The following is a 25279-nucleotide window of genomic DNA, read 5'->3' as shown; positions in this document are numbered from 1 at the left end:
TTACCCTCCACAAGAGCAGATAGTTAGTACACCCAAATATTAAGAGGTCTTAAATCTTGGTAGGGACAAATGGATGTATCTATACTCTTAATTCAGAACTTCTAATTACAAAAAACCCATCTAATTAATTAATTAAGCCCAATTGAATGCCTCTGAAGGCCTCACAGTCATACATCTGAAACCAACCTAAGAAAGCAGTATGGTTACTGTCGTTATAAAACGACCCTGAAATATTGGCAAAATGTTTGCTTAATCTGCCTTTACATGTCACTGGCGGCTAGGAAACTCAAAAACTGATAATTTTGCTGCAATCAGCAAATAAACTATACCTCAGTTAACAAGTTGCGCTAACAATACTCTGCTAACGATGCCAGCTATTTTCAACACAACCAAAGCTATATTTTGACAGAAACGTGCTGGGTGTTCATCCAGAAAGCTTTTTTTTTTTTTTTTAAACACTTCAGCTGATATCAGTGAGGCGGAAAACACAGCAGAAAAGTTGCACCTTTCTGATCTTTTAATCCCCATCAAGGAACTTCTACAAGTTGAAAATGTTGGAAGTCTTTAAGAAATTTCTGAGTCAACTTTCTCCTGGGCAGGGTTGACCAATCGTTCCTCATGAGCCTGGACCCGACATGGATGATGCAAATAGCCGAATTACCTCATCGGCGTGTCATCGGCTGCTTTTCAACCATTTTAGTTGATTCAGGGTTTTTTTAGATTAGACCAGGTTGCTTCTTTTTTCTTCTACTCCTTTTTTTCCCCTCATCACTAAAACTTCTGTGTAAATGTCCGTGTGTTTGCCACTGTCACACCCGAATTTCCCCAAGGCGGGACAATAAAGTAATTCTTATTCTAGTTCTGGACCAAATACGCATCTTGAACATGTGGAACACTGGCTCTTGGACTGGGCCACTCGAAGGCCTGGGGTTTACCGTTGCTAGAGCTAAAACGTGCTAAGTGAAATTTGAACGAAACCGCCAGGGACGAGAAATCAGCCACCAGATCTGATTAACGCATCTTTATATGAAAACGTGGGGATAGCTCTACTAATAAAACGGTTTGTGTGTGCGCTCTTCTGTTTGTACATTAATAAACTAGTGAAAGAGATATTAATACAAAACATGCATTTGTGAGGTTGGTAAATATCTCTGGTTTTCAGAAGTGCAGCTGGAGCAAACTGAGGTTGGGTGTGACGACATTCCCTGGTCGGACTTCCAACGATACAGAATCAGCCATGCATGTCAGGAACATGTTCTTCGTTGTGACATTTTCCTCGAAACACTTCTATGATCCTCAAGTCACAAAAGGTGATTTCAAGGCAAAACTTTTAAAAGTGCATGACAGGAGTCAATGAATTCTGCGCGTGGACCTCCCATTTTCTCAGCTCCGGAGAGGCCAAGCCTGCAGCTTTGCTTCCCGTTTCACACACCTATTTTTGGTTTCTGTTAATCCGCGCCGCCTTCGCCCACCCATTTCAAATGTCTACTTTGCATAACATCAGCGTGTTCCACCACCCTGTGAATAAGCAACTGTTCAAGCGTTGTTCTGTCGCCGTTTCAGATGGAATGACACCTGAAAAGAAAAGTCGAGAAACCCTTAAAATCCGCACAAACCCACCTGAGATCAAAGCGGTGGGGAACGGGTGGTTCACAGTCACTGAGGTGAATGAGGATGAGACTCCGCCAAAGGGGGCAATGGCCGAGGAAACGCCGCCAAAGGGGGTGAGGGCAGCGGGGTGGCTGTTATAGGTGTTGTTCTGCGTCATCATGGCTGGTGAGTGACCCATCATCGTGGGTTCTGGCCCATAGTGGCCCACGTGAGCGGTGACTGGCACTACGTTGGAGTTGTCGGGTTGGTATTTCAGCGCCGGGCCCTTGACCTCTTTACTCCTGACGCAACCCATCGTCAAGCCTGCAAGAGAGAAGTGGGGGGGGGGAAAGAAAATTACATCATGGGCTTAATTTGTTTTGATCCAACTACCCTTGTTATCCATATCGGGTGATGCTTAGCTACTGAAAAACGTCTTCTCTGAAGGGGTTGTGATAATTACTTAGGATAGCACCTGCAGGTAAGACCCAAATTATTCAGATTAAGGTTTGCAGTGATCTTTTAAGTGAGCCACATGGTTTTTTTTTCTGACTGGAAATTATATTAAAGTTTTTGATCAGCCCAATGTCCCATTTTGAATTTGATAAATAATCTGTAGACAGACCTAATTAGGGTGATGGGAAAGAAGCCTTCTAATAACAAAGACTTTGAGCTCATCACCACAGATAAATCATAAAATATCAGTGGAAACTTGTTATAATTGTTATTGAGGAGGGAATAAATGAGTTGTGCAATGCATGCACTGAACAGGAATTTATTGAGTTTAATAAAAGGAAAATTAAAAGCATTTTTTTCCACTGCTGAGGCTCCTTTTTATGTAATTTCAGCATCTTTTGTGAAATGCCCATCTGATTTCCTACCAGAAACAAAACTTCTTCCGAGTTTTACCAATTTCATGTCATACTGTTCGTGTGGAATAAATAGTGCAGTGTCTAACAAGCCAATTTCTGCTTGTTAGACATGTACCAGTACCATATAAAGAATAGAGCTGCAAATATGTAGAATAGTCTACACAATAAATACATTTACTTAAAAAACAGAAAATTATCAGCGTGGGTGCTTATTCTAATTTTTGTCCACGTAATTCCACGAGTCACAAATACTAATAAAACGTACCTGATTACATTTAACAGCAGAATGATTGTGTTTCTGTTTCAGATAATAAACATTTTATAATTTAGCAGATTGGTTTAAAATTCTTAAAATCTACAAAATAAAATGAAATTATGGGCAGTTTTGCCCTGGATTATGAAACAAAGCCAAGGATGACTCAGTCGTGTTAAAAATAAAATAAAAATATGAATGCTTGCTGTGAAAGCAACAAATTGCCCCCCACCTTACAATTTTAGGGCCTGTTGAGGCTAAGTAAAAGAAAGACTTCAGGATACTGAGTGAGGTGTGTGAATTTCTTATGTGTCAGGTCACCACAGCTTGAAATGCAACATCCCATAACTAAGAATAGGCAACTATTAAGTTTCTTATTGTTATCATTTTCCTATTTACTCTTGGACAAAGCGATAGATGTACAGTGGTGTGATAATGGCTTTTATTTCTCCCTTCAATCTCTCAGACACATTAAAATCTTCTGCGCATGCGTCCGTGTGTAAACCTTGGGTTTTGAGCCGACTAATGCTCCACTAACTTTTACAAAGCATGGACAGAAAAACCCGACACAGTAATATGTATCCCCGTGTTTCAAAGAGTAAGGGCGAGCTCCTTGTTTGCACAACAGTCCACTGACAAACGACTGCATGAACCCCGCAGCGCCCGGTGAGAGATTAAAAACCCGCCGTAAATGGAGCTCATTTCGACATCGGCCCCGCTGAGTATACGGGAACGTAAGTGCCTGTAGTGTAGGAGTTGGCGCATGTGTCACCCAACCGCTGCTGATGTCAGCACGTCAACTCACTTTTTCTGTCACCTTTGGACTCTTCGTTACGACGACTTCTGTACGGTCTGCGTGTGCCAGAGCGCTCCAGATAAGCTGTGAGAGCGCTCTGCATTCGGTGACTCATATCCTGGCGTCTCACAGACTTTACGACAGTTTCGAGTACCTGTCAGAGACGACTCCCACAGGTATGCAACCGTATTTAAGGTGTTCCGCGTGTCAGAGTAACAGGGGAAAATAGCTCCCACGCGGCAGCCGCCCACGGCGCAAAAACAGGTGAATACTTCTATGAAAAGCACGTTTCCAAATGCAGGCAAATACATAGTTTGTGCTCTCGTTCTTAACATATCCAAAGAAGCTTTCCTTTCTGCAAATAACGAGTAAGGGATGTTTTCACTTCAGATGCTTTTTTTTTTTTTTGGGACTTTTTCCGTTGATTTCAATTATTTAATTTAACCCTTGGGCCCTCCTCCAAGACAGGCACAGATAAACTGTTAGTAAATGAGCTCAAACACAAGAATGTCATCCGTCTGCCTACAGCCAGAAAACAGCTTGGATAACAGTAAAAATGTCATTTATACTGCACTGCAAAAATAGAACTAAAAACAAGTAAAATCTTCTTGAAATGAGTCTATTTGCCCTTGATTTGAGCAGGTAAATAAGACTATTTGCCAATGGAATAAGATCTTTGCACTTAAAATAGGAACAATCCATGTCCGTCATCTTCAGTATATCTAATCATCTTATTTTAGGGGTAGAAATACTCATTGCATTGGCAAATAATCATATTTACCTGCTCAAATCAAGGGCAAATACATTCATTTCAAGAAAACTTTACTTATTTTTAGTTCTCTTTTTGCAGTGAGGGAGTGACATAAAAAGTGCTTTTAATTGAAGTCTATGGGGCATTTCTGACCATAAAGGTATTCAGTGGTTGTTATCTGGCATTACTTAAAAAAATACTAATGCAGTCAAATCTATTTTGCTGCTAATGTTTGCTCTACTGAATACTCTAATCACCAATGAAGCCCGAAATAGACTTTTTTTGCTGCTTCAAATAAATAAACTGGCTACAATATTGAAAGTGATTGACTGTTTGGCAGATTAGAACAGGTTTCAAGTTGTTTAGGACGTTTGTTGAAAAAAAAAAAAAAGTAGAGAGACGTGTGACATTTTAACACCAGTTTTCAGCTGCATGTACACTTTATGTCACAGAGGTGTTTAGAGGGTCCAGAATGCGTCAAGAGAGGACAACGAGACACATAAGAGGAAATGATGCCACTTTACAAATGTTTACACTAAAGATTTCCTGCAAAAATTCAGACCAAAAAAAAAAAGCACAAAGATGGGGAGGGGGGGTCATAAGAGTTGACCTTCTTTTTCGCAAAAATCTAGATTTTGAAGGTATAATTGCTTTTAGCCTATCATCCTCATTTAATCTGTTGGCCTTTCCACTACAAAAACACAAATACACACATTTCCCATGGCTGCAGTAAAAAAAAAAGAAAAAAAAAGAAAGAAATTCTTTGGAGCAACCCACCAAATGGCTTCAGTCAAATAGCTTTGCATGCACAGCCCAAATGGTACTGTCCTTCACGGCTCCAACATCAAAAAAAGAGAGACAGGGCATCAATTCTTCCCACAGAAATCCTCCACTTGTAGCGTACACAGCTGTGAGCTGCATAAACAGCTGGCTGACCACATTTTCAGACAATATTTTTGTAGAAAAAAAAAGACAGTATCATTTACAATGTGTGTCTTGTAATTTAAAAAAAACGGTAATCTTTCCAAGTCTTGATTAATTAAAGGGATCCGTGTGATCAAAGGAACCAAATTTGAAGCTGCTCAGTGCGAGCTAAACTGCTGTACCGACTTGTAAAACTTTGTTAGTGTTGAAGTCTGACGTACCGCAGCATACTTTTGGTTTGCATCTTGATTTTTGTTCGTTCATTATGTCTTTATAGCTTTATGACGATGGCAATATGTGGTTACAAAAGAATGAAAAGCAAGTTCAGTTCTCTGTACATTTTGGAATTAGCAGAAACATCGAGGGCATAATTGCAGTAGCGGAACATCTCATTACATGTCTATGTTGTGTTGATTGCTTGAGTTGGCTAAGCATCCAGCTAAATATCAAACTTAACCAGAATTTGCAACAATATGCTAAATTTGTTGCACCACACTGAGATCAATCCTTTTTCCTTTAGAGCCAACAGAAGGAAGGGCACGGCCTCTGAACAGCTGCACCAGTGGGAGACCTGATGGGGCCCCAGAATCAATCCATGGATCTATTTGTAGGAGCTCGAGTGTTGGCTTTCTTCGAATAAATAAACAGCATTGACAATAAGGAGACACAGAGGGAACAGAAACAAAGGAGGAAGGAGATCAAGATTAATTACAACGAATGACCCAGATAAATTAACACAAGCAGAAAAAAACCAGGAATAGGTTTGGCTTTAAGAATTTACCGTTTTTCTTTCATTATTTCAGCAGCTCTCTAATGCTTTCAATTATGTCATTCTCCCGGCAGGGCTCTTTAATGATTCTTATTTAAGTTTTATTAGTTAAATTTTTACTGTGTGTTATTAATAATTACAAGAAAAATATATTTGCAATATATTTACCTTTAATTTACATACAATGGCACTATCAAGAATACATTTCCTGATTTATTCAAAGATCCCTATACATTTTTAAACTACATTTACATTATTTCATGGTGGATTGTAAATGTTCATCCTAGCTTTTGAGTTTCTGCACCTTCTAAAATAAGTCAGTTTCTTTACATCTGCACAAAAATACCCCCCCCCCCCCCCCCACACACACACACACACGGCCATCACTTCTGACCCCATCATGTCCTGTGTGTCAGATCCAGCATTTCTTCCAAATGCCTGCCACACCCCAAAGCTGATGTGACAACAAACTGACAGCTGAGCTGAAAGAAAAACAGCAAAAACCGAGAGGAGAGTACCAAACGAATAAGACCTTAGCTCAGTCTGGAAAATCAAAAGCAGGCTGGGGCTAATAGACGCAGATCAACAAATATAGCTAGACACTTTCCTGCTCGGCATGGATGACCAACAGGAATCATTTAAAGTTTTATCTACAAATCCAATTAATCAAAACAACATTTAACGTAGCTTTGGACAGAAGTAGCCATCAAGCCTTTCTTTCTTATTTTGTTTGGAAATAGGCCTGTACGATATGGCCAAAAATAATATCACGACATATTTCTTAATTTCGGTTGACATGATATAATTACGACATAATCGATATAAATAAAATACAAGCCTTAGAAAGACTGCCAACAATGCTCACAACAGATGCCTGTACAAACTTATGACAATTACTCTGCCATGTTTAGAAAACTCCTCCAATAAAATATTTTAGAAATATTATAAAACACATAAAACTACGTAAAACCCAGAAAGTTAGTCTGTGACAAATGCTGTAATCATAGACTGTAATGTATATTGAAACATCTTCATTGTTATTGAATAGTTATATCACAATATATATTGATATTAAATTATTGTCCATCCCTGACAACCCAATGACTGGGACGCTGTTGGTCTGAGCTCCCCCTTCGCGCTGTGAAGCTCTGCTGCGGTAGGGGGTGGAGTCAAACCCAACCACCAATATTCACAGGGAAAGACACGATATTGGCCACTGCCATATCTCCCTGTGTATTTGTTAGTCGGAGCTAATAAAGCAGGACGTCATGTTCCGCAGGTTTTAACTGAAAATTAACTGAAAAACCACTGAAATTTGCTAAGGGCCTAGATACCGATGAGTCATATCAAAACAAGGAGTCAACACGCTAGCGAAAGACTAGTTCATTGAACTGTAGAGCGCGGAAACATTATCAGCAGGTGCTAGGCCGGATTTTGCCTAAGATTTTCAGATATATTCATATAATCTGATGACAAAGCTATGCTCACTTGTTATGGGGCCGTGTTCTCAGAAACTAAGCATCATTTATCACCTAGCCATATGTTGGCCAGAGCAGCGGGTTAAAGCCGTCCAGTAGAAAGCCTGACTGGATAAAACATTGACGTTTGTTAAAACGATACTATGGAAGTATCTGGTGAAGGAAATAAGAGGGAAACAACCATAATATCAACGTAGACCACAATACTAATGAAATGGTCTGTGCAATATTTTGCTTTTAGAAACCACAAAGCTTCTAGGCAATTGTGTGGCATTGATAAGTCAAGTATTCCATCAGACTGGAGATCAGTAAAAGCCAGTTCAAAATCCTAAATTACTTGGATCAAATCAGTAACCACAGCTAATCTAGGTCTGAACATAAAAAAAATATTTAGTCAAATAATCAGACAGAATTTTGCTCATCTCTTGAACTAAAAACACGTCAGCTACACAATTTATGCTCCGTTCGGAAGGGACTGGCAGTAGGACAGCCGCCTCTTCTGTCCATCTCAACCCAGCTATTTGAAATTTAAAGATGTGTTTTGTAACTTCTGAGTTTCAACTAACCTTTTCTGGGTGGTAAAAATCCTTGCTCGCTGGTGACTCTGAAATGAATCACTCATCTTTAAAGTGAATCTAAACTTGTTTGTGCAGTGCTGATTCATTCTGAGATTGATAAACCAATATTAAGCCCGAACAAGCCCACATCAGGTGGATATTTGTGGATCGCGAAACCGGTTTAACAGCTTTCAGTCAACAGACAAAACTTGGACACAATTCAGTGACTAGGCGAGGGAACGTCGTGCCAAGGATCACAAGAGACTGTTTTGAAGAAGTTCATATCTAATCAAACCCACAGCATACATCTTTTTGAACTTCCCACATTGTCTGGATTCCTGTTCTCAAGAAATAGATGTACAAAAAGTGCTCTGTCTGCTAAGCTAACAGCACGACACGCATGTTCAGTTTTGGTTGTTGTTGTTTGTAAGTTGTGCCATGGCGGCCCCCCGTGGGTTTTAAACACAGTGGGCCGCCCTAGCATGACCTACGATCAGGCTTAGAAGGTTATGTGGGGAAAACTGAGCATGCATAAAATATTAAAAGATGTTTAAAACAGCCTACGTACTATGCTACAACTGTGCATTAGTAAACTGTTGAGATATCTGGTTGTGTCAGATAGTTAATAGGAGTATTTTTCTGTAGAAGTGGAGCTTTGACTTTCAGTGTAAGGATACTGTCTGTCAAGTGTTTTTGTGTAGGCAGTTGTTTTTTGTTTGTTTGTGTTGCTCCTATGGGGAAATCACTAAAAGGTAGTTTCTTTTTGTGTACAATAAAGAGTAGATAAAACTGATAAAAGAAGAAGCCTGTATCTTCCATCTTGTAAGACTAAATTCTGAGGCATGATCATCTTACTGTTTTTTTTTTTTTTTGTTTAGTTTTTTTGTTTTTCGCAATGTTACTTGTCGAGGTTCAGATGTAGCAATGCTCAACGTTTCATTTTTTTCTTGTCAAGTCAGTCTGCCTGGGAAAGTTTCTCCGAACGTCTTCTCTGTTCATCTTGTCCATAAAGAGGGTTGCATGTTTTCTTTTGGCTGTTCTCCACATGTCGATAAGATAAAAACTTCAGCAACACTGGAAGCATAAGGCGCAGCCACAAGCCGAAAGGCAGGCCAACGCGTTTCAGCTTGAGGCCTTCTTCAGGATCATTCCATTGTTCTCCAGATGTTAGCAAACTCCAAGACTTCCAGCAGCAGCTGCTTATTTGGGACAGGCGTGCCGCTGCCAGAAGAAGTGCGAGAACGTGAACCGGTCGGTTTATATAGATTTTGACGCAAATTTGTATCTTTGAACAAGTTAGGTTTTTTTTAGTATCAATTATATCAACGTATTCATTATTTTGATCACCATATTATATAACATCCTCGGACTCTTTAATAATAATAATTAAATTGAACGCTGGCGGTGGGGGACGTAATAATGCAGTGGGGGAAGCCCTGCAAGTGGAACCATATTTTAGCGTCTGAAATGTTTGTGACAAAAAAAAAATAAGAAACAAAAACAAATCAAAAGATCTTGTTGCTCGACTCCAACCGATTAGACTAGCTTGTTCCTCTTTTTTCATTACTATTAATTGTCTGCTGAGTCTTTGCCACTGTCACACCTGAATTTCCCCATTGTGGGACAATAAAGGAATATTTTTATCTCGTCTTATCTTGAAATCAGCTTTCATCAAATCAACAAAACAATTACCGTGTCCTCGCTGTGATGTTTGGATTTCCTACATCCAATGAGATAAACTGAAAGACATGTGCCATTGTTGTGCCTGGGGCTCATATGGGGGATGCAGCCCCATAAGCTGGATGTTTACTTGTATCGGCTTCTTTAAAACTCTAAAGATATGTTGTATTCATTACACCATCAGGACTTTTTCTTCAGAAAAAATATGGGCAACAATAAGAAGTATCAAATAAAATAGAATTTTCCAGTTATATAAATGCAAGAAGGCACAGCGGAAGTGCCAGGGAATACAGAGGTTTCATGGTTTCAAAACTGCTAAAGTTTCCCCTCACACCAATATTCAATATTTTCTTAGAGGCCAGAGAGCATGACTGTGGTTTCTCTCTGACAGAATGGAGCTAGGTAATGTAAAACGACTCCACACTAGGGTTGGGCGATATTAAATTAATTAAAGAAAGTATTTTAAAAACGTGCTTTAATTTCAAGCATTTCGTCTGGGAGTTGATCTGAATTCAAAGCGCAGCTAAACACAAGCTGTGCAACATGCTTGTAAAACAAGATGACGGCCCTGCCATTGTAAAAAATTAACATATAACGTTTAATATAATGTTTGCTGCTAGTGGTATTACACAATGAGCTAAGAACCGGTTTCATTTTACAGGTGTAACTTCAAACTAACTTAAAAAAAGTAAATGACATTATATATTTTGACATTAATATTCTGACATTAATATTTTGACATTAGACTTTCCTAAACATATATTCAGCTTTGCATGCTATTCTCTTCATAAAACTCCAACGAGTGCACTGGCAAAATAAAATCCTGATTTTCCAAAAATTAAATAAAAAAAAAATTGTAAATTCAAATGAATGAAATAAATGGATTTATCGCCCAGTTCTACTCCACACCCATGTGTTGCTGCACACTAACCATTAGCTGGGATAATAAAGTCTGCTACACTTTGCCCTTGCTTACTACAAATATATATTTAGCTATTTGGAGGGGGAAAAAAGCTTGTCATAAAAAAAAAAAAAAAATGTGATCTTGCATGTGTTAGACGACCCACTGCAGGCTAGCTACCTGAACAGATGGGCATCCCTCGCAAAACAGTTTCCTCCCTATTCTCGCAAAAACATGTTCCCTATGAGCTGCCTCAAGCTGAACATATCCCACATGTGAGATTTAGGAGAAATTAATTATACATAAAATAGCTCAGTGTGAAGAGAAGTCATCTGCGACCATAGTTGTGGGTTTGATTCCAGCTTCTTTTCCCGGTCGCATTGATTGATTGACAAGTTGCATCCCGATCTGTCTCAGCGTGTGAATGTATGAGCATTGTAGCTCCAACTGGCCAAATGTTTCTCTAGTGTAAAAATGCTTTGGGTGGGTCGTATGACCAGAGGAAGCACTAGATCAGTTCATTTGGCTCGCTTTCTAAAGCATGTGACACTTACGGTCTAGTTCTCTTCCTGACATAACTACTACTGATGAAACCATCCTTTTTTTTTCCAGGTCTCCCTTGAAAAGAGATTATTAACCTCAATGGTGCCCCTACTGGTTAGATAAAAGATTGAAGAAAATAATAATAAATCATCAGTTGAATTTCCTGAAAGAGGTTTATAGCCTATTTAACTAACCGGCTCAGATCCGCTTGCTGTACTGCATTACTTTATCAGAATCAGTTTTATTTCCCCAGGTATCTGTAGACATTCAAGGAATTTCACTCTGGATTGTACAACACTCACGGTGTGCTTACTTTACACAACAACACAATGACGCACCAATAAAAATCAAACACAATCCGCAAAACATAGGAACACACTATAAACTAGGGCTGGGTATCATCTAGGATGAGTCGATTCGACACGATTCTCGATATAGCTCAGCTTGATTTGATTTGACTCCAATATTGATATTTATTACTTTCAAATCAATGCTCAAAGTCAGTCAATCAACAAAACCAGCCAAATATTATATTTATGTTCAATTTATTGAACACCGATATATTAACAGGAAAATAAAGTGCATTTGGTTCAATGCATTTAAGTTTTAGGGACGAAGGGTACAAACAGTAAAGACACGCTATAATAACGCCCCCTACGGGTTGGGAGGTATGTCGATATTGAAAGCCATAATATCGATATTAAATCGTTTTAAAAACATCAATATTAATCTTGCGTCAATTTTAATGCACAGCCCGACTATCCACAAGCGGGCAAATTGAGACATTAATGCAATGGTGCAATGAGCAGAGTGCAAAGGACGCAGGAGCACATACTATTTCCATTGTTGTTATTATTATGTACGTGTCGGAGCTGGAAGTGGTGTACAGGTGCTCCTACACACACAAACGCACATGTCCACAGTGTGATGCTGGAATAAATGAGTGTTACTATACGGTGTTATGTACATGAGGTAGGTGGGTTTGGTATACAGTATATACCAGAGATAGTCAGCTCCAGTCCTCGAGGCCCGGTGTGCTGGATCCTTTAGATGTGTCCCTGATCCAACACACCTGAATCAAATGGCTTAATTAGCTCCAGTCCTGCCAACGACCTATTGTTTGACTCAGGTTGGTGTGTTGAAGCAGAGACATAAACTTTGCAGAACATCAGCCCTCGAGGACAGGAGCTGACAATCCCTGGTCTATACAACGTGATAACATGTACGGTAAAAATTAACAGCACCAAAATCGAGAATAATGATTATATAAGTGGTAAATGAGGCAGAGATACTGGGTTATCGCAGAGGAACATCAAAGAGGGATAATGTTCTACACAATAAACTCTATAAAGAAATGTTTTTTTTTTTGTTTGGTTCTGTATTTTGCCTTAAATCCAAAGGAATACACAGTATGTTGCTATTATATCACTGCTTTTCCATTTGAAATAAAAAGGCTTATTTGATATGGTTTTGTTTACATTTTTGAGTGACTACTGTGTGGCAGTGGCATTTTTACTCAAGTTATAACGTGAAAACCTTGTTGCATGCCTAGATGCAAGTAAACAAATCTGAAAACTCCATAAAAAAATACATATTCCTGGGAGGGGGGGGGGGGGTAGTACCTCTCACTCTCAGGCATACAAGAATACACAAAAGAGCCCGTTATTTGGTCAACTAAATGCTGGAGCCGGAGCCCGTCCAAAGGCGTGTGGAGCTTTGTGCCAGACAGCCTGTGATGCCGTGTCAGATTAAGGAGACACAGGCTGCTGCTTCCCACAGGGCCGGACAACAATACCGCAGCACTACAGGCGAGAAGCTTTTCTCTAGCTGCCACCCGTCTGAAATCTGAAAGGGAAATGCATTTAAAAAGGTTTCCTTCTGCGTGCATCCTTCAAAACGGTTAGCCGGACACCATCATAGCATGCAAAAATATCAACAAGCAGCCTCACAAACCCGTTTTGAGACCAGAGAGCAGATGCAGGCCGAACATCGCCGCACGCTTGCGGGAAAAACCATGCAAACCCAAACTAGAGAGTGAATAATCGGATAATAATAAACTCTGCAGAGGTCATTTGACAACTCTCCCCCCCCCCCCCTTCTGTAATCTCAGCTGTCACTTCTGATTAATCTGGGATACAAAAGCCACTTTAGGGGATGCAAACATCATCACTCTGCATCATCTGAGACATTCATTTTCCCCAAATTAAGGATGATATAGTTTCTCCTTCTGGCAAAGAAATAAAACGTTGCAACGCTGTATTCCAACACAGCTGCTGTTTTTGACCATCCTATTAAACGGAGGTTTTTTCTGCAGACCCAGGAAGCCACTTTGAAATCCAGTACTTGCACCCGGACACGATCGCCTCGTGTTTTTAAGAGTTTACTTTGTAGTGCAACAACTTTCAGAACAGCTTGATTTAAAAGTGAAAAACACTCAGTAAATTAGACTGAAAGGATGTCATTGCAATTTAATCAGCTGATGCCTGCTCTGAACAGGCATAACAAGCCGTTTGCACACACGCGCCACACCTCTGACATTTTGTAATTATTTCCCTGATGGCAGCTCACGAGGGCTCAGATATTCACTTCAGATGAGTCTGACCTTCAGAGTTTATCTAGCCTCAGTGCCGAGTCCAGAAAATCTCAGAATGAAGCATCTATAAATACAAGCAACCAGTCGCTGCTGGGTAAATTCGTGACCATGGACTTTGTTCTGGGTCAAAGCAGCCGCTTTTCTGCACATCTGCCCGCATGTCCAATTACAAAGCCTGCATACTTACACCATTAAAAGCCAGCAGAGTTGACTATTTGTTTAATGCTTTATCACATCTATCATTGCTGAGGTTCTTCGAGTGTTGGAATCGATTTCACGTGGATGATCGAACTGCAGAGCGCTTTAGAGCTAGAGTTGTTCATGCCCACTGATTTTGCTGAAAGGGGCTAAAAGTTGAGGAGTATCTCCGCCTCGTTTCTCTCTCTCTCCACGTCTCAATCTATTCAAAGACTGAAATCTTAAAATTTTCTTTTTTGCTACGTGATTCATTTCAGTTTATTTATATAGCAAAAGTTCACAACAAATGTCATCTCAAGAGCCTTTACAAGACAAACATCAGATTTGCAACAATGAATATAGTGAATCCAATCAAATCGTACAGAGATTGCCAATAGCATATATTCCAAAACTTAAAAAATTCTACGCTAAAAACCCAATCTTAGTTTCATTGAACAGGATTTTTCTGTGATCATCGATTTATGAAGTCTCGCCACAGATTCTAAATTGGATTTACGTCTGAACGTAGCCTGTGCCATTCTAAAAATAAATAAATTAAATAAATAAAAGCATATGTTTTAACTTAAAACCAAGTCCAGCGTGTGCCCTGGAGGCCATTTGCAGCAGTCGTTATCATTTTGTGCGGTTTTGACTGCAGCGAATGGAGTCGATGGAGATGGACACTTATTGCCGACATTCACAACAACAAACTTCTACAGTCTTAAAGGGAACATGTTAGGTACAAGTCAAGTATTTTTTCTTTTTACTACCCATGTCTTTTTGTTTGTTTTCATTTTATTAGAACACATAATTGCCCCTATAAACAAAAACTGTTTTAATCAAACACAGATTTGGGCACAAAGAGTCAATAAACTTGACTACATAGAGGAGGAGTTTAATTGTTTTTGGGTTGTTGTTGTTTTTTTTTTGTCTTTGCTGCTGGGAATAGACTAAAAACTTTTTTCAAGACCAACAAAATAGAAAACATTTGACCCAAAATGTTTTAAAACTATATGCCTTTAATTAAGAAGCCACTGGTTATGGCACGCAACAACAAAGGATTATTCCACAGAACTTCCTGCTAATAACAATATTAGTATGTCAACAATGTACAGGTATCTTTTGGCAGTGACCAGTTAACGGCACCTTTCCCACTAACTCGTAATTACGAGATCTTTTCTCATAATTACGAGTGATTATGAGCGACTGCCCTGCGCTGCAGTCCGCTTCCTGGTCTGCTTGGCATTCAAATATGTATCGCCACCGCTACAGAGGTCACTTCAACCGGTTTTGAGGCGGACCCGGACTCGCATTTTTTGATCCCGTCAGAGTTCAACTGCGCGTTTGCACCTTCTCAAACGGACCAAACTTGGATTAAAGCGGAATGCATGCAAATAAAAAACACAATTTCTGTTCGCAACGACCAAATGTGCGGCTGTCTAACTAGCAGCTGGAAGCTATGTGGGCAGAAAATGAAATGATATTGTGTGGATATACAAAAAAAAAGACAGTCTTAACAGGCTTTGGTAAGAAAGTCGCTTTCTTTATGCTCTTTTTCATACGAACATCACGATTCAAGTGAAGAACTTCAGGCATGGGGCAGGCCATTTTGGCATTTGCTCAGTCACGGCAGCCTTTAAAAAAAAAACAAAAAAAAAAACAGGTGAGCTTCTGTAATAAGATAAAGAGTTTTGTTTTGTTTTCAGTTAAAAAACATAAAAAAACTACAACCAAAGCTATTTCAGCTGAAATCAGCTCTCAATAATTGACCCAGATTATTCTACGTGCCATGGCCCGTTCTCATCTTCATTCTGGTGCTGCCAACCATGCCAATCACAGTGATTGGAGGGGACCGGCCAGCGGGAGGGGAACCCGGACGGCTGGGAGGACTTCCTTCCGAATCCATTCATGCTTTTTGAGGCCACCTGCTGTGCCTGTCAAAAGGCTGGAGCTAGGCTGAGGAAAGACAAAAAAAATAGAAGAGCGGGCCATCTTTAAGCTGCAGGAACGGAAAGCTGCTGATGCACACAGGGAATCCTGACAATTCTCCTTTTGCAGGTGAGGATGGTCAGGTCACGGTTTAGGCTTTTCTTCATTCCTGGCACGGAAAAAAAGTGGACGCTTCTCATCATCAAAACTGTAAATGATGATTTAGAGCCTCATTAGTGCCACAAGGAGTAGCCTATCTGAGGATCCTTCGCTGCTCCAGTTAGCTCCAAAGTCCCTGAACCCCTGCCAACGCCACCTGTTCCTGCTCCTCACTCCTCCACCAACAGTCCTCTCGCTTCCAGCTGTGTGCGAGGGCCTGTGTGTGTGTGTGTGTGTGTGTGTGTGTGTGTGTGTGTGTGTGTGTGTGTGTGTGTGTGTGTGTGCGGTGAAGGAGACACAACTGTCCGGCCAACTGGGGCTGTACTGACAGAGAGGGATTACCGTGGAGGAGGATTACTGGGCCACTGGAGTATACCGAACAGACACACATGCGGTGAGGGCAAAAGCTGCAACAACAGCTACGGCTGCACAATATCCGGAACACATGATGTTAGGATGTCACTGCTCAATATGACCGTGATCATATCAGTTGAGATTAACCCACTTTTTTTTTTTCCCTTCACGCTTTTCTTATTTTCCCCAAAGCGCCTTGATCACTAAAAACCTGCCTGAGGCGTGAGCATAAACGCCAAGGGAAGTGCAGCCCATTAACAAAAAAATGAGAACATCTGACCTAATGGATGGTAAAAGCAATCCGTTGCAATATTGCACTTATATGCACACAAATCGTCCCATCTGCGGGGCACCTTCACAATAAAAGCATGCCAGAACTAAGCTAAAACTTCGGCAAAAACCCATAAAGGAGAAGTTTTGGAAACTCCCATAGGTATTGTTTTAAAGGCCTCCAACAGCTGAGGCCTGCAGCAGCTGACTGGGTGTGTGTGTGTGGGTGTGTGTGTGTGTGTGTGTGTGGGGGGGGGGGCAAAATGGGTGAGGCAAAAAAAAAAAAAAAAGCGAGGAGGAGATGGCTAACTCGTCATTTAGCAAAGCAAATCAGCATTTTTTTTCACACCTGAAAAGCAACTTTAAAGGTGTTCTGTCTTGCTTCATCTACAGTTCATTGATTTAAAAAACTGAAAATAAACGCCCACATTAAATTGTTGCGGACCTCCTGAGAATATTGTTACAAACCATCCCGACAGAACTCGAGTTGTGGAGCAGGACTGAACGAACCGACACCGGCCTTTGTGACATTGTAACTCTCCTGTCGCTTCCCCCCCCTCCCCAACTTCCAGCCGAGCGCAGACGGAGCGCGAGGCCCCGGCGTCGCCACAGGACGTGACTCCCTCCCGCGCGCGTCTTTAAAGGACAGCCGTTTCTTACCTTAAAACCAACCTTTACAGCGTCGTACGTCGGCTACATGCGTCCTGTGATCGTTTTTTTCCCAATCCACTCCTTCTGTTCACCCCCCAATCAACGCGTTATTTTCTCGTGGAAGAATCCGAACAGAAGGAAGCAGCCGACACGAGCGCTCTCAACGGGGCAATCTCAGTCTTCCGTCTGTCCCATGCCGATTAACTACTTCGCCAGCTCCTAATAAGTCCGTCGCTGGGATCCTTTTCTTTTCCTTTCTTGTTATCCCTTTACGGACAGGACACGGAGCTACGTCGCAAACAATGCTTTAGCGTGGCGGCGAACACGCGAGGCTGGGTGCGTGGAATCACCGGCGGATAGCAGATGAGGGTCGCCCAGTCAGAAAAGACACAACAATAGCAGCGGGACTAGTACAGAGGAGGCGATGAGGCCAAAGAAGGAATCATGCTGCGTTCACGGACAGAGATTAGACTCGGAACATCCACATTTGACGGTTTAGAGGCTAACTTTTTGCTGCACGTGAGAAATGTCGCCACAGTTTAAACTAAATTAAATGTGCAATAACTGATGAGGCTGTTCGGTGGCTGCAGTCATGCTAAGCCAAGATTCTTTAGCATTAGTCTTTAGTCCCAGTGGTATAGTTAAATTACGCGTTTTACGGTGAAAAATTAAATACAAAATATCCAACTAATATCCAGCTAAATAGAAAACGTGACAGATTTGAATTTGATTGGAGCTCCTTATTTTTTTGCAATTCAGACTCATTTTTTATTCAGTTCTAATTTTATGCTATAGTTTATTTTTTCCCTTTATTTCATATGTACACCTAAACTGAGCAACTGTAACAACATAGTTTCCACCTAGCAATAATAAAATGTTAATTGATGAAAAGCATAATTTCTCTTCTGATATGATTGTGTTTTCCCATCTGCATTAAAAATAAACATATGTTTAGGGATTATATTCCAGCCTCCTTACTACCTCCTATATGCCAGCCTCCTTACTACCTCCTAAAGCAATCATCAAACTTCAGGATCATAAAGATTTATCCTTGCAGGGTTTTTTTTTTTATGCTTAAAAGACTGAGCGAAGGTTGCAATATTTCAATCCTTTGTGATGCTGATACTGCCTGTGCAAGTTCTCAGTTATCCGGGTCATTGCAACAGGAAACAGGCTTAAATTGTAGGCAACCGGACTGACAAAGCCACCAGAATTGACAAAGACTGCTGGATAGGTGTCGAAACGTCTTCAGAAAGAATTCTGAATGAAAGTCCGGTTGCCTCCGATTTAAGCTTGTTTGCTGATGCTGAAATTAAACCATACATTCACTTTTGTTTTCCATTATCATCCTATCTGCATCTGTTGCAGCAGCTTGTATTCTTTGATTTTAATATAAGGTAAGAAATTCCTTTATTGTCTCAAAATGGGGAAATCTAGGAATTTCTAATCTGATATTATCTTAAAATAAAAGAATAAAAGCTGCTGCAAAAGTAAAATGACAATGTAATATGAATGTTGCTTGACACTTTAAAAATGTGAAGTTTGAGTTTGAAAAAAGCAGTTTGATTATTTTTGGCCTTTTTATGGCACTAAAATCCCAATTTATTAAAATTACTCTCTTTATTAGTGTGTTTGTAAAAAATGAAACAACAGATTTTTAAAAAGGTGTCAACACTATGTAAAGTTTCAGATTCTGCTTCTGTAGCAACAATTTTCTGTTTGAATTACTGCCTGCATCCCTGTTCTATTATTTATCTTTTATTTTATAACACGTTTGTTGTGTTAGCTATGTTTTTGCGATATTACACATTAACGCATAGTCAAATGTCAATGCTGCACAGTGGTCCATAAATCGATGTATATAGACATTAAGGAAGATGTGCCTGTGTGATCTGCAAAAGAAATTTCTGTTTAAAAAAAGGCCTTTTCTGTTTAACTTATTTTATACCACACAATGTATTATTCTGTGACATTTGTCTTCATAATATAAATGGGTATTATTGTTTAATGCACGGTTATGTAACAGTTTGTTCTAAAGCTAAATTAACTTAGAAATGTGTCACTTGGAACAGTGCATCCAGCTTACAACAAAACAGGCTACTCTTTAATAACATACAAAAACACACAAAAATACCCTTTATTTTACAAGCTACATTTGGAGATGTGTGTCTAGATATTTTTGTTTTCCTTTGTTTTTCTTTTATGTGCTATAATATTACAATTAGTTTCTGTTTTTTATTGTTTCCCACGGCACTTGAAGCTCACATAGAATGGCTCATATGTGTGTCCAATATGGCCGACGGCATCCCTGTCTATTTCAATAGAGAGAGAAAATCCTATTTAGCTCTGAGTTGCATTAATACAGCCCCTGACATTTATGAATGTTATTAAAATAAGTGGCAAATATATGTTTAATGTTAAGGGATTGGGCAAAAAGTGAATTGAACTGTTGTATTTCTATGCTTAACCTTTGAACTCTGTCACAGTGTAAAGGTGCATGCAGTTGTATTTAGAAAAAGAAGACTGATTGTATATCTACTGTCGAAAACACTGGCTGTGTAACTCTACATTACTTGTGCTATAATGTTGTGAAGAAAAAAATAGGGTTTTATTTAAATTTTCACTCTGCTTTGAATCTATTTGCTTCCCATTGTTTACGCACTAACAGACAAGGCCACGAAAACATATTTAAAGTGTAATATGGACATAAAAAAAAGAAAAAAGAAAAAAACAACTGCAAAAAGATGCTACACATAAGTCCGGTTAAGCATGAGACTTTCTGCTGAAGGTTTTGTGAAGTGATTTGCTGACCTCTACTGACGCTGACTGGACAGTGTGCAAAAGCACGTCCTGTAGTGATCCTGTCCATCAAACACATAGGAAAGAATCCATTTTAGATTAACTTTAGACAAAACAATTTCGATCAACAACTCAGTTGATTTGTTTTCGTAATTTTATTTCAAGGCGATTTTACAAATTTTCAATTTTCCTTTACAATTTTTCCATTTATCTATTTTAATAAAAGCTAACCTTTTTAAATATACTGATGCTAAACAGCATATCTCATTTTCCCTGCTCCTCTGTAGATTGCTCTTCATCAACGGTATACTGTTCCCAACAACAAACCATCAAATGCTTCCTCGGGCACAGCTTTTTTTCAGGCGTTATCAGGCCCTTCTGACTTTCCGCATAGCAAACAATATGCTGGAAAAGTAAATAAGCCCCACCCCCAAGAGAGGAGCTTATAAAAGACAATTTCGGATGACCAAAGAGTGTACAGGGTCATCTTAAAGGCAGCATATGTTGCTCTAAAATCTTTCACCCCACCACTGATTTTGCCATATAAGCTGACCTCAAGATATACAGCCAATCTCCCCAATATTACCTATTTTTCGTTATGCAACTGAAATTCTTTATTTGATACAAATGACATTGAAACACTTACCGTAAACTATTCATTATTTAATTTTAAATACAATTTTGTATTTTCCTTTACCTAAAGCTCAACAAGTCAAAATAAAAACAATAAAAAATTCAATCCAGAGGTATTTGAACCAATGATAATCTTTTTATTGAAACCATCCCCTTGTTATCCTGGCTGTCTGTTTAGGCTTGTTAGTCAGCATGAAGATAACCCCCTGCCCCATTGTGAAAGCCTTTACAGACTAAATTAGGGTTTCTTCATTTGTAATATATTTTTTTCTCCCCCCCATCAGTTCAAACCAGCTTCTTTATTCTTACTGAAGAAAAGTATTCCCATCCATTGATGTTGCCACCACCATATTTTATCATGGGGATGGACTGCTTTAGTTTTCACTCGATACATACATTTTGCACAACAGTTTAATTCTGGTCTCATTTGAACAGTGTCCTATGCAAACATTTATCAGTGTGAACAGGGCTTTTTGAGTTTTTTGGCAAACGACGGCTTTCAACTTACCACTCTTTCATAAATGCCAGATTTGTGGAGTGCATGACCAGTGGCGCCTCCAGAAATGTTTCATAGGGGTGGCCAGATGGAGCCACTTAAACTCTTGTGGTGGCACTGAAATTAAAAGCTGTAATTTCAGGATTTTATTCTACTGTTGTAGTAAAGCTGCATATAGAAAGCTATCAGAAATACTTAAGTAAACGCCTACTAATATCTTTTGGCTTTTAATAGTTTTCTGAATTTTTAATGTTCCTAATGATAAATTATTTACAAATAATTTTTATTGCAGAATTACATTAGGAATAAGGTGTACATTTATTAATTTATTGAAAAACAAAACAGTTACCAGGGCAGAGTATAAACTGGCAGATACAAATAAAAGCGCAATAAAAGGTCAGGAAGAGCGTCTGTCTTGCTGGCTGTGCATGGTGGGATGAAATGATAAACTGACGCTACTACAATTTACACTGGCCAGTGGGGTGGCCAGGACATGGCACCATTAGTCATGCCCAGGGGCGCCACTAGGGGGTCGTGCCCCTGGGCATGACTAATTGTTTTCTTGTCAACAAATTATCCCACCTGCACTGTGAATCTTTACAGTTCTCCCAGAGCTATTCCAAGCAATTATTAATTTGTTTGCCTGAGATGGTGGTTTAGGTTGGCATTCATGTCCTGGTAAGTCCTGGTAGGTGGTTGTGTTATACTCTTTCCATTTTCAAATGATGGACTGAACAGTGCTGATGTTCAAAGCTCGAGATACATTTTTATTGCCTAACCCTTTGTTTTATTTCCACACAACTCTATCCCTGACCTGTCTTTGGTCTTCTGTAGTCACCATGATGCAATATTTTTTATTTTAAATGATGTTCTCTAAAGACCCGCTGAGGCCTTCACCGACCTGCTGGATTTATACTAAGATCAAATTGTACTCTGATACTCTCTATTTAATAATACGTTTACCAGTACTTCTGAAGAGATTTACTTTCACCGGCTTTCTTATGGGGTACCTGTAAAAAATTGCAAGCCACACTTTTCAGATTTTTATTCGTCAACAAAATCCCATAAAACTAAAAACCACATTTTCCTTTTAACAGTTATACACTGCTCTGTGCCCATACGTCACATAACATCCCAATAAAATACTTTGCAGTTCTTCTGTGCAACCTGAAAAATCTGTTAAAATTGTGTAAAGCACTTTATGTGAAGCACATATTTCCTGAGCTGTACAAGCAGCTCTTTGTTGAATAAATTTATTTTAATCCTTTGGCTTTGAATGTGAAACATGAATGAAAGCAAACAAACGTTATCAGTTTTTTCATTATATTTCACATCTTTTCCTCATGATGGCGCCATTTGTTCAGTATCTCCACCTGCTGCACCAAGCAGGCCTAATATTAGCAGTCTGCCCCTGTTCAGCCGCATGGGCTTTAAGTTGAGCGCTAAACCGCAATCACGTCCCGTGAAAAAAAATATATAAATAAATAAATAAAGTGGATAAGGCCCCTCCTGGTGGTGACTGGCTCTCACCGTCATAATGCGTCAGTCTAAACAAAATGATGACGTGCGCCTCACTCCACACTGGCAAACTCTTCAGGTTATTGGTGGGCTTTAGGTTTGATTCAATCAAATCAAAGGATCTGCTAAAGCTCCAGTGGGTGCCCAGGACGACCCCCACAGAACCAAGCACGTCTGATTAGTCAGGTTTTTATGGAGGATTTCTTCCCTTAAGGTTGGCCTTCTAAAACACCCTCCTTTATATAAGCCAACAGCCTGTAATACTAAGGTTTAACTCTCATTAAGAAGTGGTTTATTTAACTGGAGGCAGGGGTGTCACCAGAGAGGTTTCAAAGGGGCAGCAAAGTGGGGGACAGGGGACAATTGCATGTATACTGGGGGAGGAGGTAGACCAAAACCAAATACCACAACAGAAATCAAAGACATTATTATGCTGCTGTCATATTGTTTCTGGGAGAAAAACAATATGGTAGTCAAGGCATTACTTTTGGAGATATTCATGGATACATTTGCTTAGACAAGGTCAGGAATCTTCGAGTTAAACCGTCAACATCCACTCTAAGGGTTTATATTTCCAGACATTGTCCTCTATCCAAGATCAGATCATGGGGGCAACAATTCCTGAAGGAATATCCAGATATCCCTCTCCCAAGCGACATTCTCCAGCCCCTACTTGTTGATTCCAGGGCCAGTTCCTCTGGCCATAGGGGGCATGTTGTGCCTTAAGGCTTCCTACCCATGGGACGTGGTCAGAAAAACCTCCAAACAGAGGTGCTTGGGAATCAGCTGGCATTCTAACCTGGGCTGGGGTTACAAAGCCAGATCATTTGTAGTATAAGCAATTATCGTATTGTTTATTGTGTAACTTATCGTGAGTATGGATAAGGTTTAATTTGGGTTAAGATATTTAGGAATAAGTGAGCTAAGCAACTGCTCTGAGCCCAAAAAACAACAGGGTGCCCTGAGAGCGAGAGAATTGTAACACAAGTCATATTTGCTAATTTCTCTTCTATTTTTAGAAATGTTTCTTCAGAAGTAGGGTGGGGCTTTGTTTGTTTGTTTGGCCTTAGGTTTCTAATTGCCGCCACCTGCTGGACTGGAGTTGTGATGCAGTTGTATTCACAACTTTCCCAATATCTCTTTAGGCTGGTTAAAATAAAGGTTCCATTGCATTTCAGAGCAGTGAAAACAGAAAGCACACAAATCTCCCTTTCATTTTACCTGGGTAAAGAAGAAAATCCATGTTTTCAAATCCCTGGACTTTTGATGGAAATTTGCCTAGCACGCAAAGCAAGGCAATCCTTGATATGCTAGTGGTTCTATGTGAATCTGTTTCGTTTGAGGGTAAAATCCTCTGTTGAGCAAAATAGTCTAGGGCCTCTAATCAAATTATGTTTTGGGCCCCTTGGTCCCCCTACTCCCACCTCCGTCCATGCACGCACACAGACACCCCACCACCAGACCAGTTAACACAATTGACTGAAAAAGCCACCATTTATCATTCAGTGGCAGTGAACATTAGCATACAATATATTATAAAGCATGTAAAGGCCCAATATTCAACCCCTTAAACCTGTCATAATCAAATGTTATAAAACATTAAAAACTATAGTGATGTATTTGATGCGTTTAACAAATAAATAAACACTATTTTGATGTATATATTTTTTGTATCATAAATAATATATTAGGCTAGTCATACCAATAAAGATGTTCCTATTTTTGATCTCTTTTGCAGTTTAACAGTAGGTAAAATATAAGTCGTTGCATATTTACTCCATAAAGGAGATTTTTGCGCAAAGTAACTTTGTTAAATTGGTAAAGGTCTCAGAAATACTTGCGATCAAAAATGACAAATGATACATTTGCAACAGCAGCTCTGGGACCTTTTGCAACGTTTTTCGTTTTTGGTACTGCTATAAAACGTAAATAGCTTTTAAAAATGTATATAAAACCAGTATAGGCTGTCACATATATGAAACGCTGTCCTGCGTCACCAGCCCGTGTTTAAATTTGATGATCCAAGAGACCTTGTGCCTCTGATGCATGGCCATTAAAGCCACCCCACTCTTTACCGAACGAGCAATTACTGTAAATGATTATAAAACGCGACTCTAAAGTCTGGAAGCGGCGCAATTTGAGCCGATTCATTTCAGCACCGGACAGCAACCGGCGGTCCCCAGAGGCCGCCTCTATCAAAACCACACAGTTACACGAATCCACCAGTAGCACCAGCACACACAAAAACACGGCACTTTTCCATTTCAGTCGTGGTAATTAAATAGTAATTTATGACGTGAACCAAAACGACCTTGAAAAAGTGGCAACCACGTCTGAAAACTCTATTTTTTTTAAGCATACGTGCTCAAACGTTTTCAAAAAGCTAAAAAGTTTTAAAGTAAACTTCCATCTGTTAAGGGAGGGGAGGGGGTGGGGGTGGGGGGTCTGATGGATGCATCGATGAGGAAGGAACTGTACCATTATATTCCGGGAGGAAGACTTGATGACGTCCATAGCATCCTTAATGTGACTTGGTGAAGGGAGGAGGAAGAAGGGGAGGCGGGAGGAGGGGGCCAAGGCTTACGA

At 39.8% G+C, this 25279-nt stretch overlaps 1 protein-coding gene across 1 annotated transcript in view; it reads right to left on the bottom strand.

Moving 5' to 3' along the window:
- The window catches only part of yes1 (YES proto-oncogene 1, Src family tyrosine kinase), a 40441-nt gene extending 22756 nt beyond the window's left edge, over positions 1–17685 (bottom strand). The window contains exons 1-2 of the mRNA XM_012855912.3: positions 17257–17685; positions 1621–1914 (exon numbers count right to left, since the gene is read on the bottom strand). Coding sequence (XP_012711366.1) covers positions 1621–1906 — 286 coding nt within the window. The 5' untranslated portion in view covers positions 1907–1914; positions 17257–17685. The remainder of the gene's footprint in view (positions 1–1620; positions 1915–17256) is intronic.
- Positions 17686–25279: the final 7594 nt, after the last annotated feature.

This window comes from Fundulus heteroclitus, chromosome 6 (assembly GCF_011125445.2).
Source record: "Fundulus heteroclitus isolate FHET01 chromosome 6, MU-UCD_Fhet_4.1, whole genome shotgun sequence".
Lineage (NCBI taxonomy): Eukaryota > Metazoa > Chordata > Actinopteri > Cyprinodontiformes > Fundulidae > Fundulus > Fundulus heteroclitus.
Note: the sequence above shows the minus strand (reverse complement) of the source record. Positions and strands in the feature narration are given on the sequence as shown.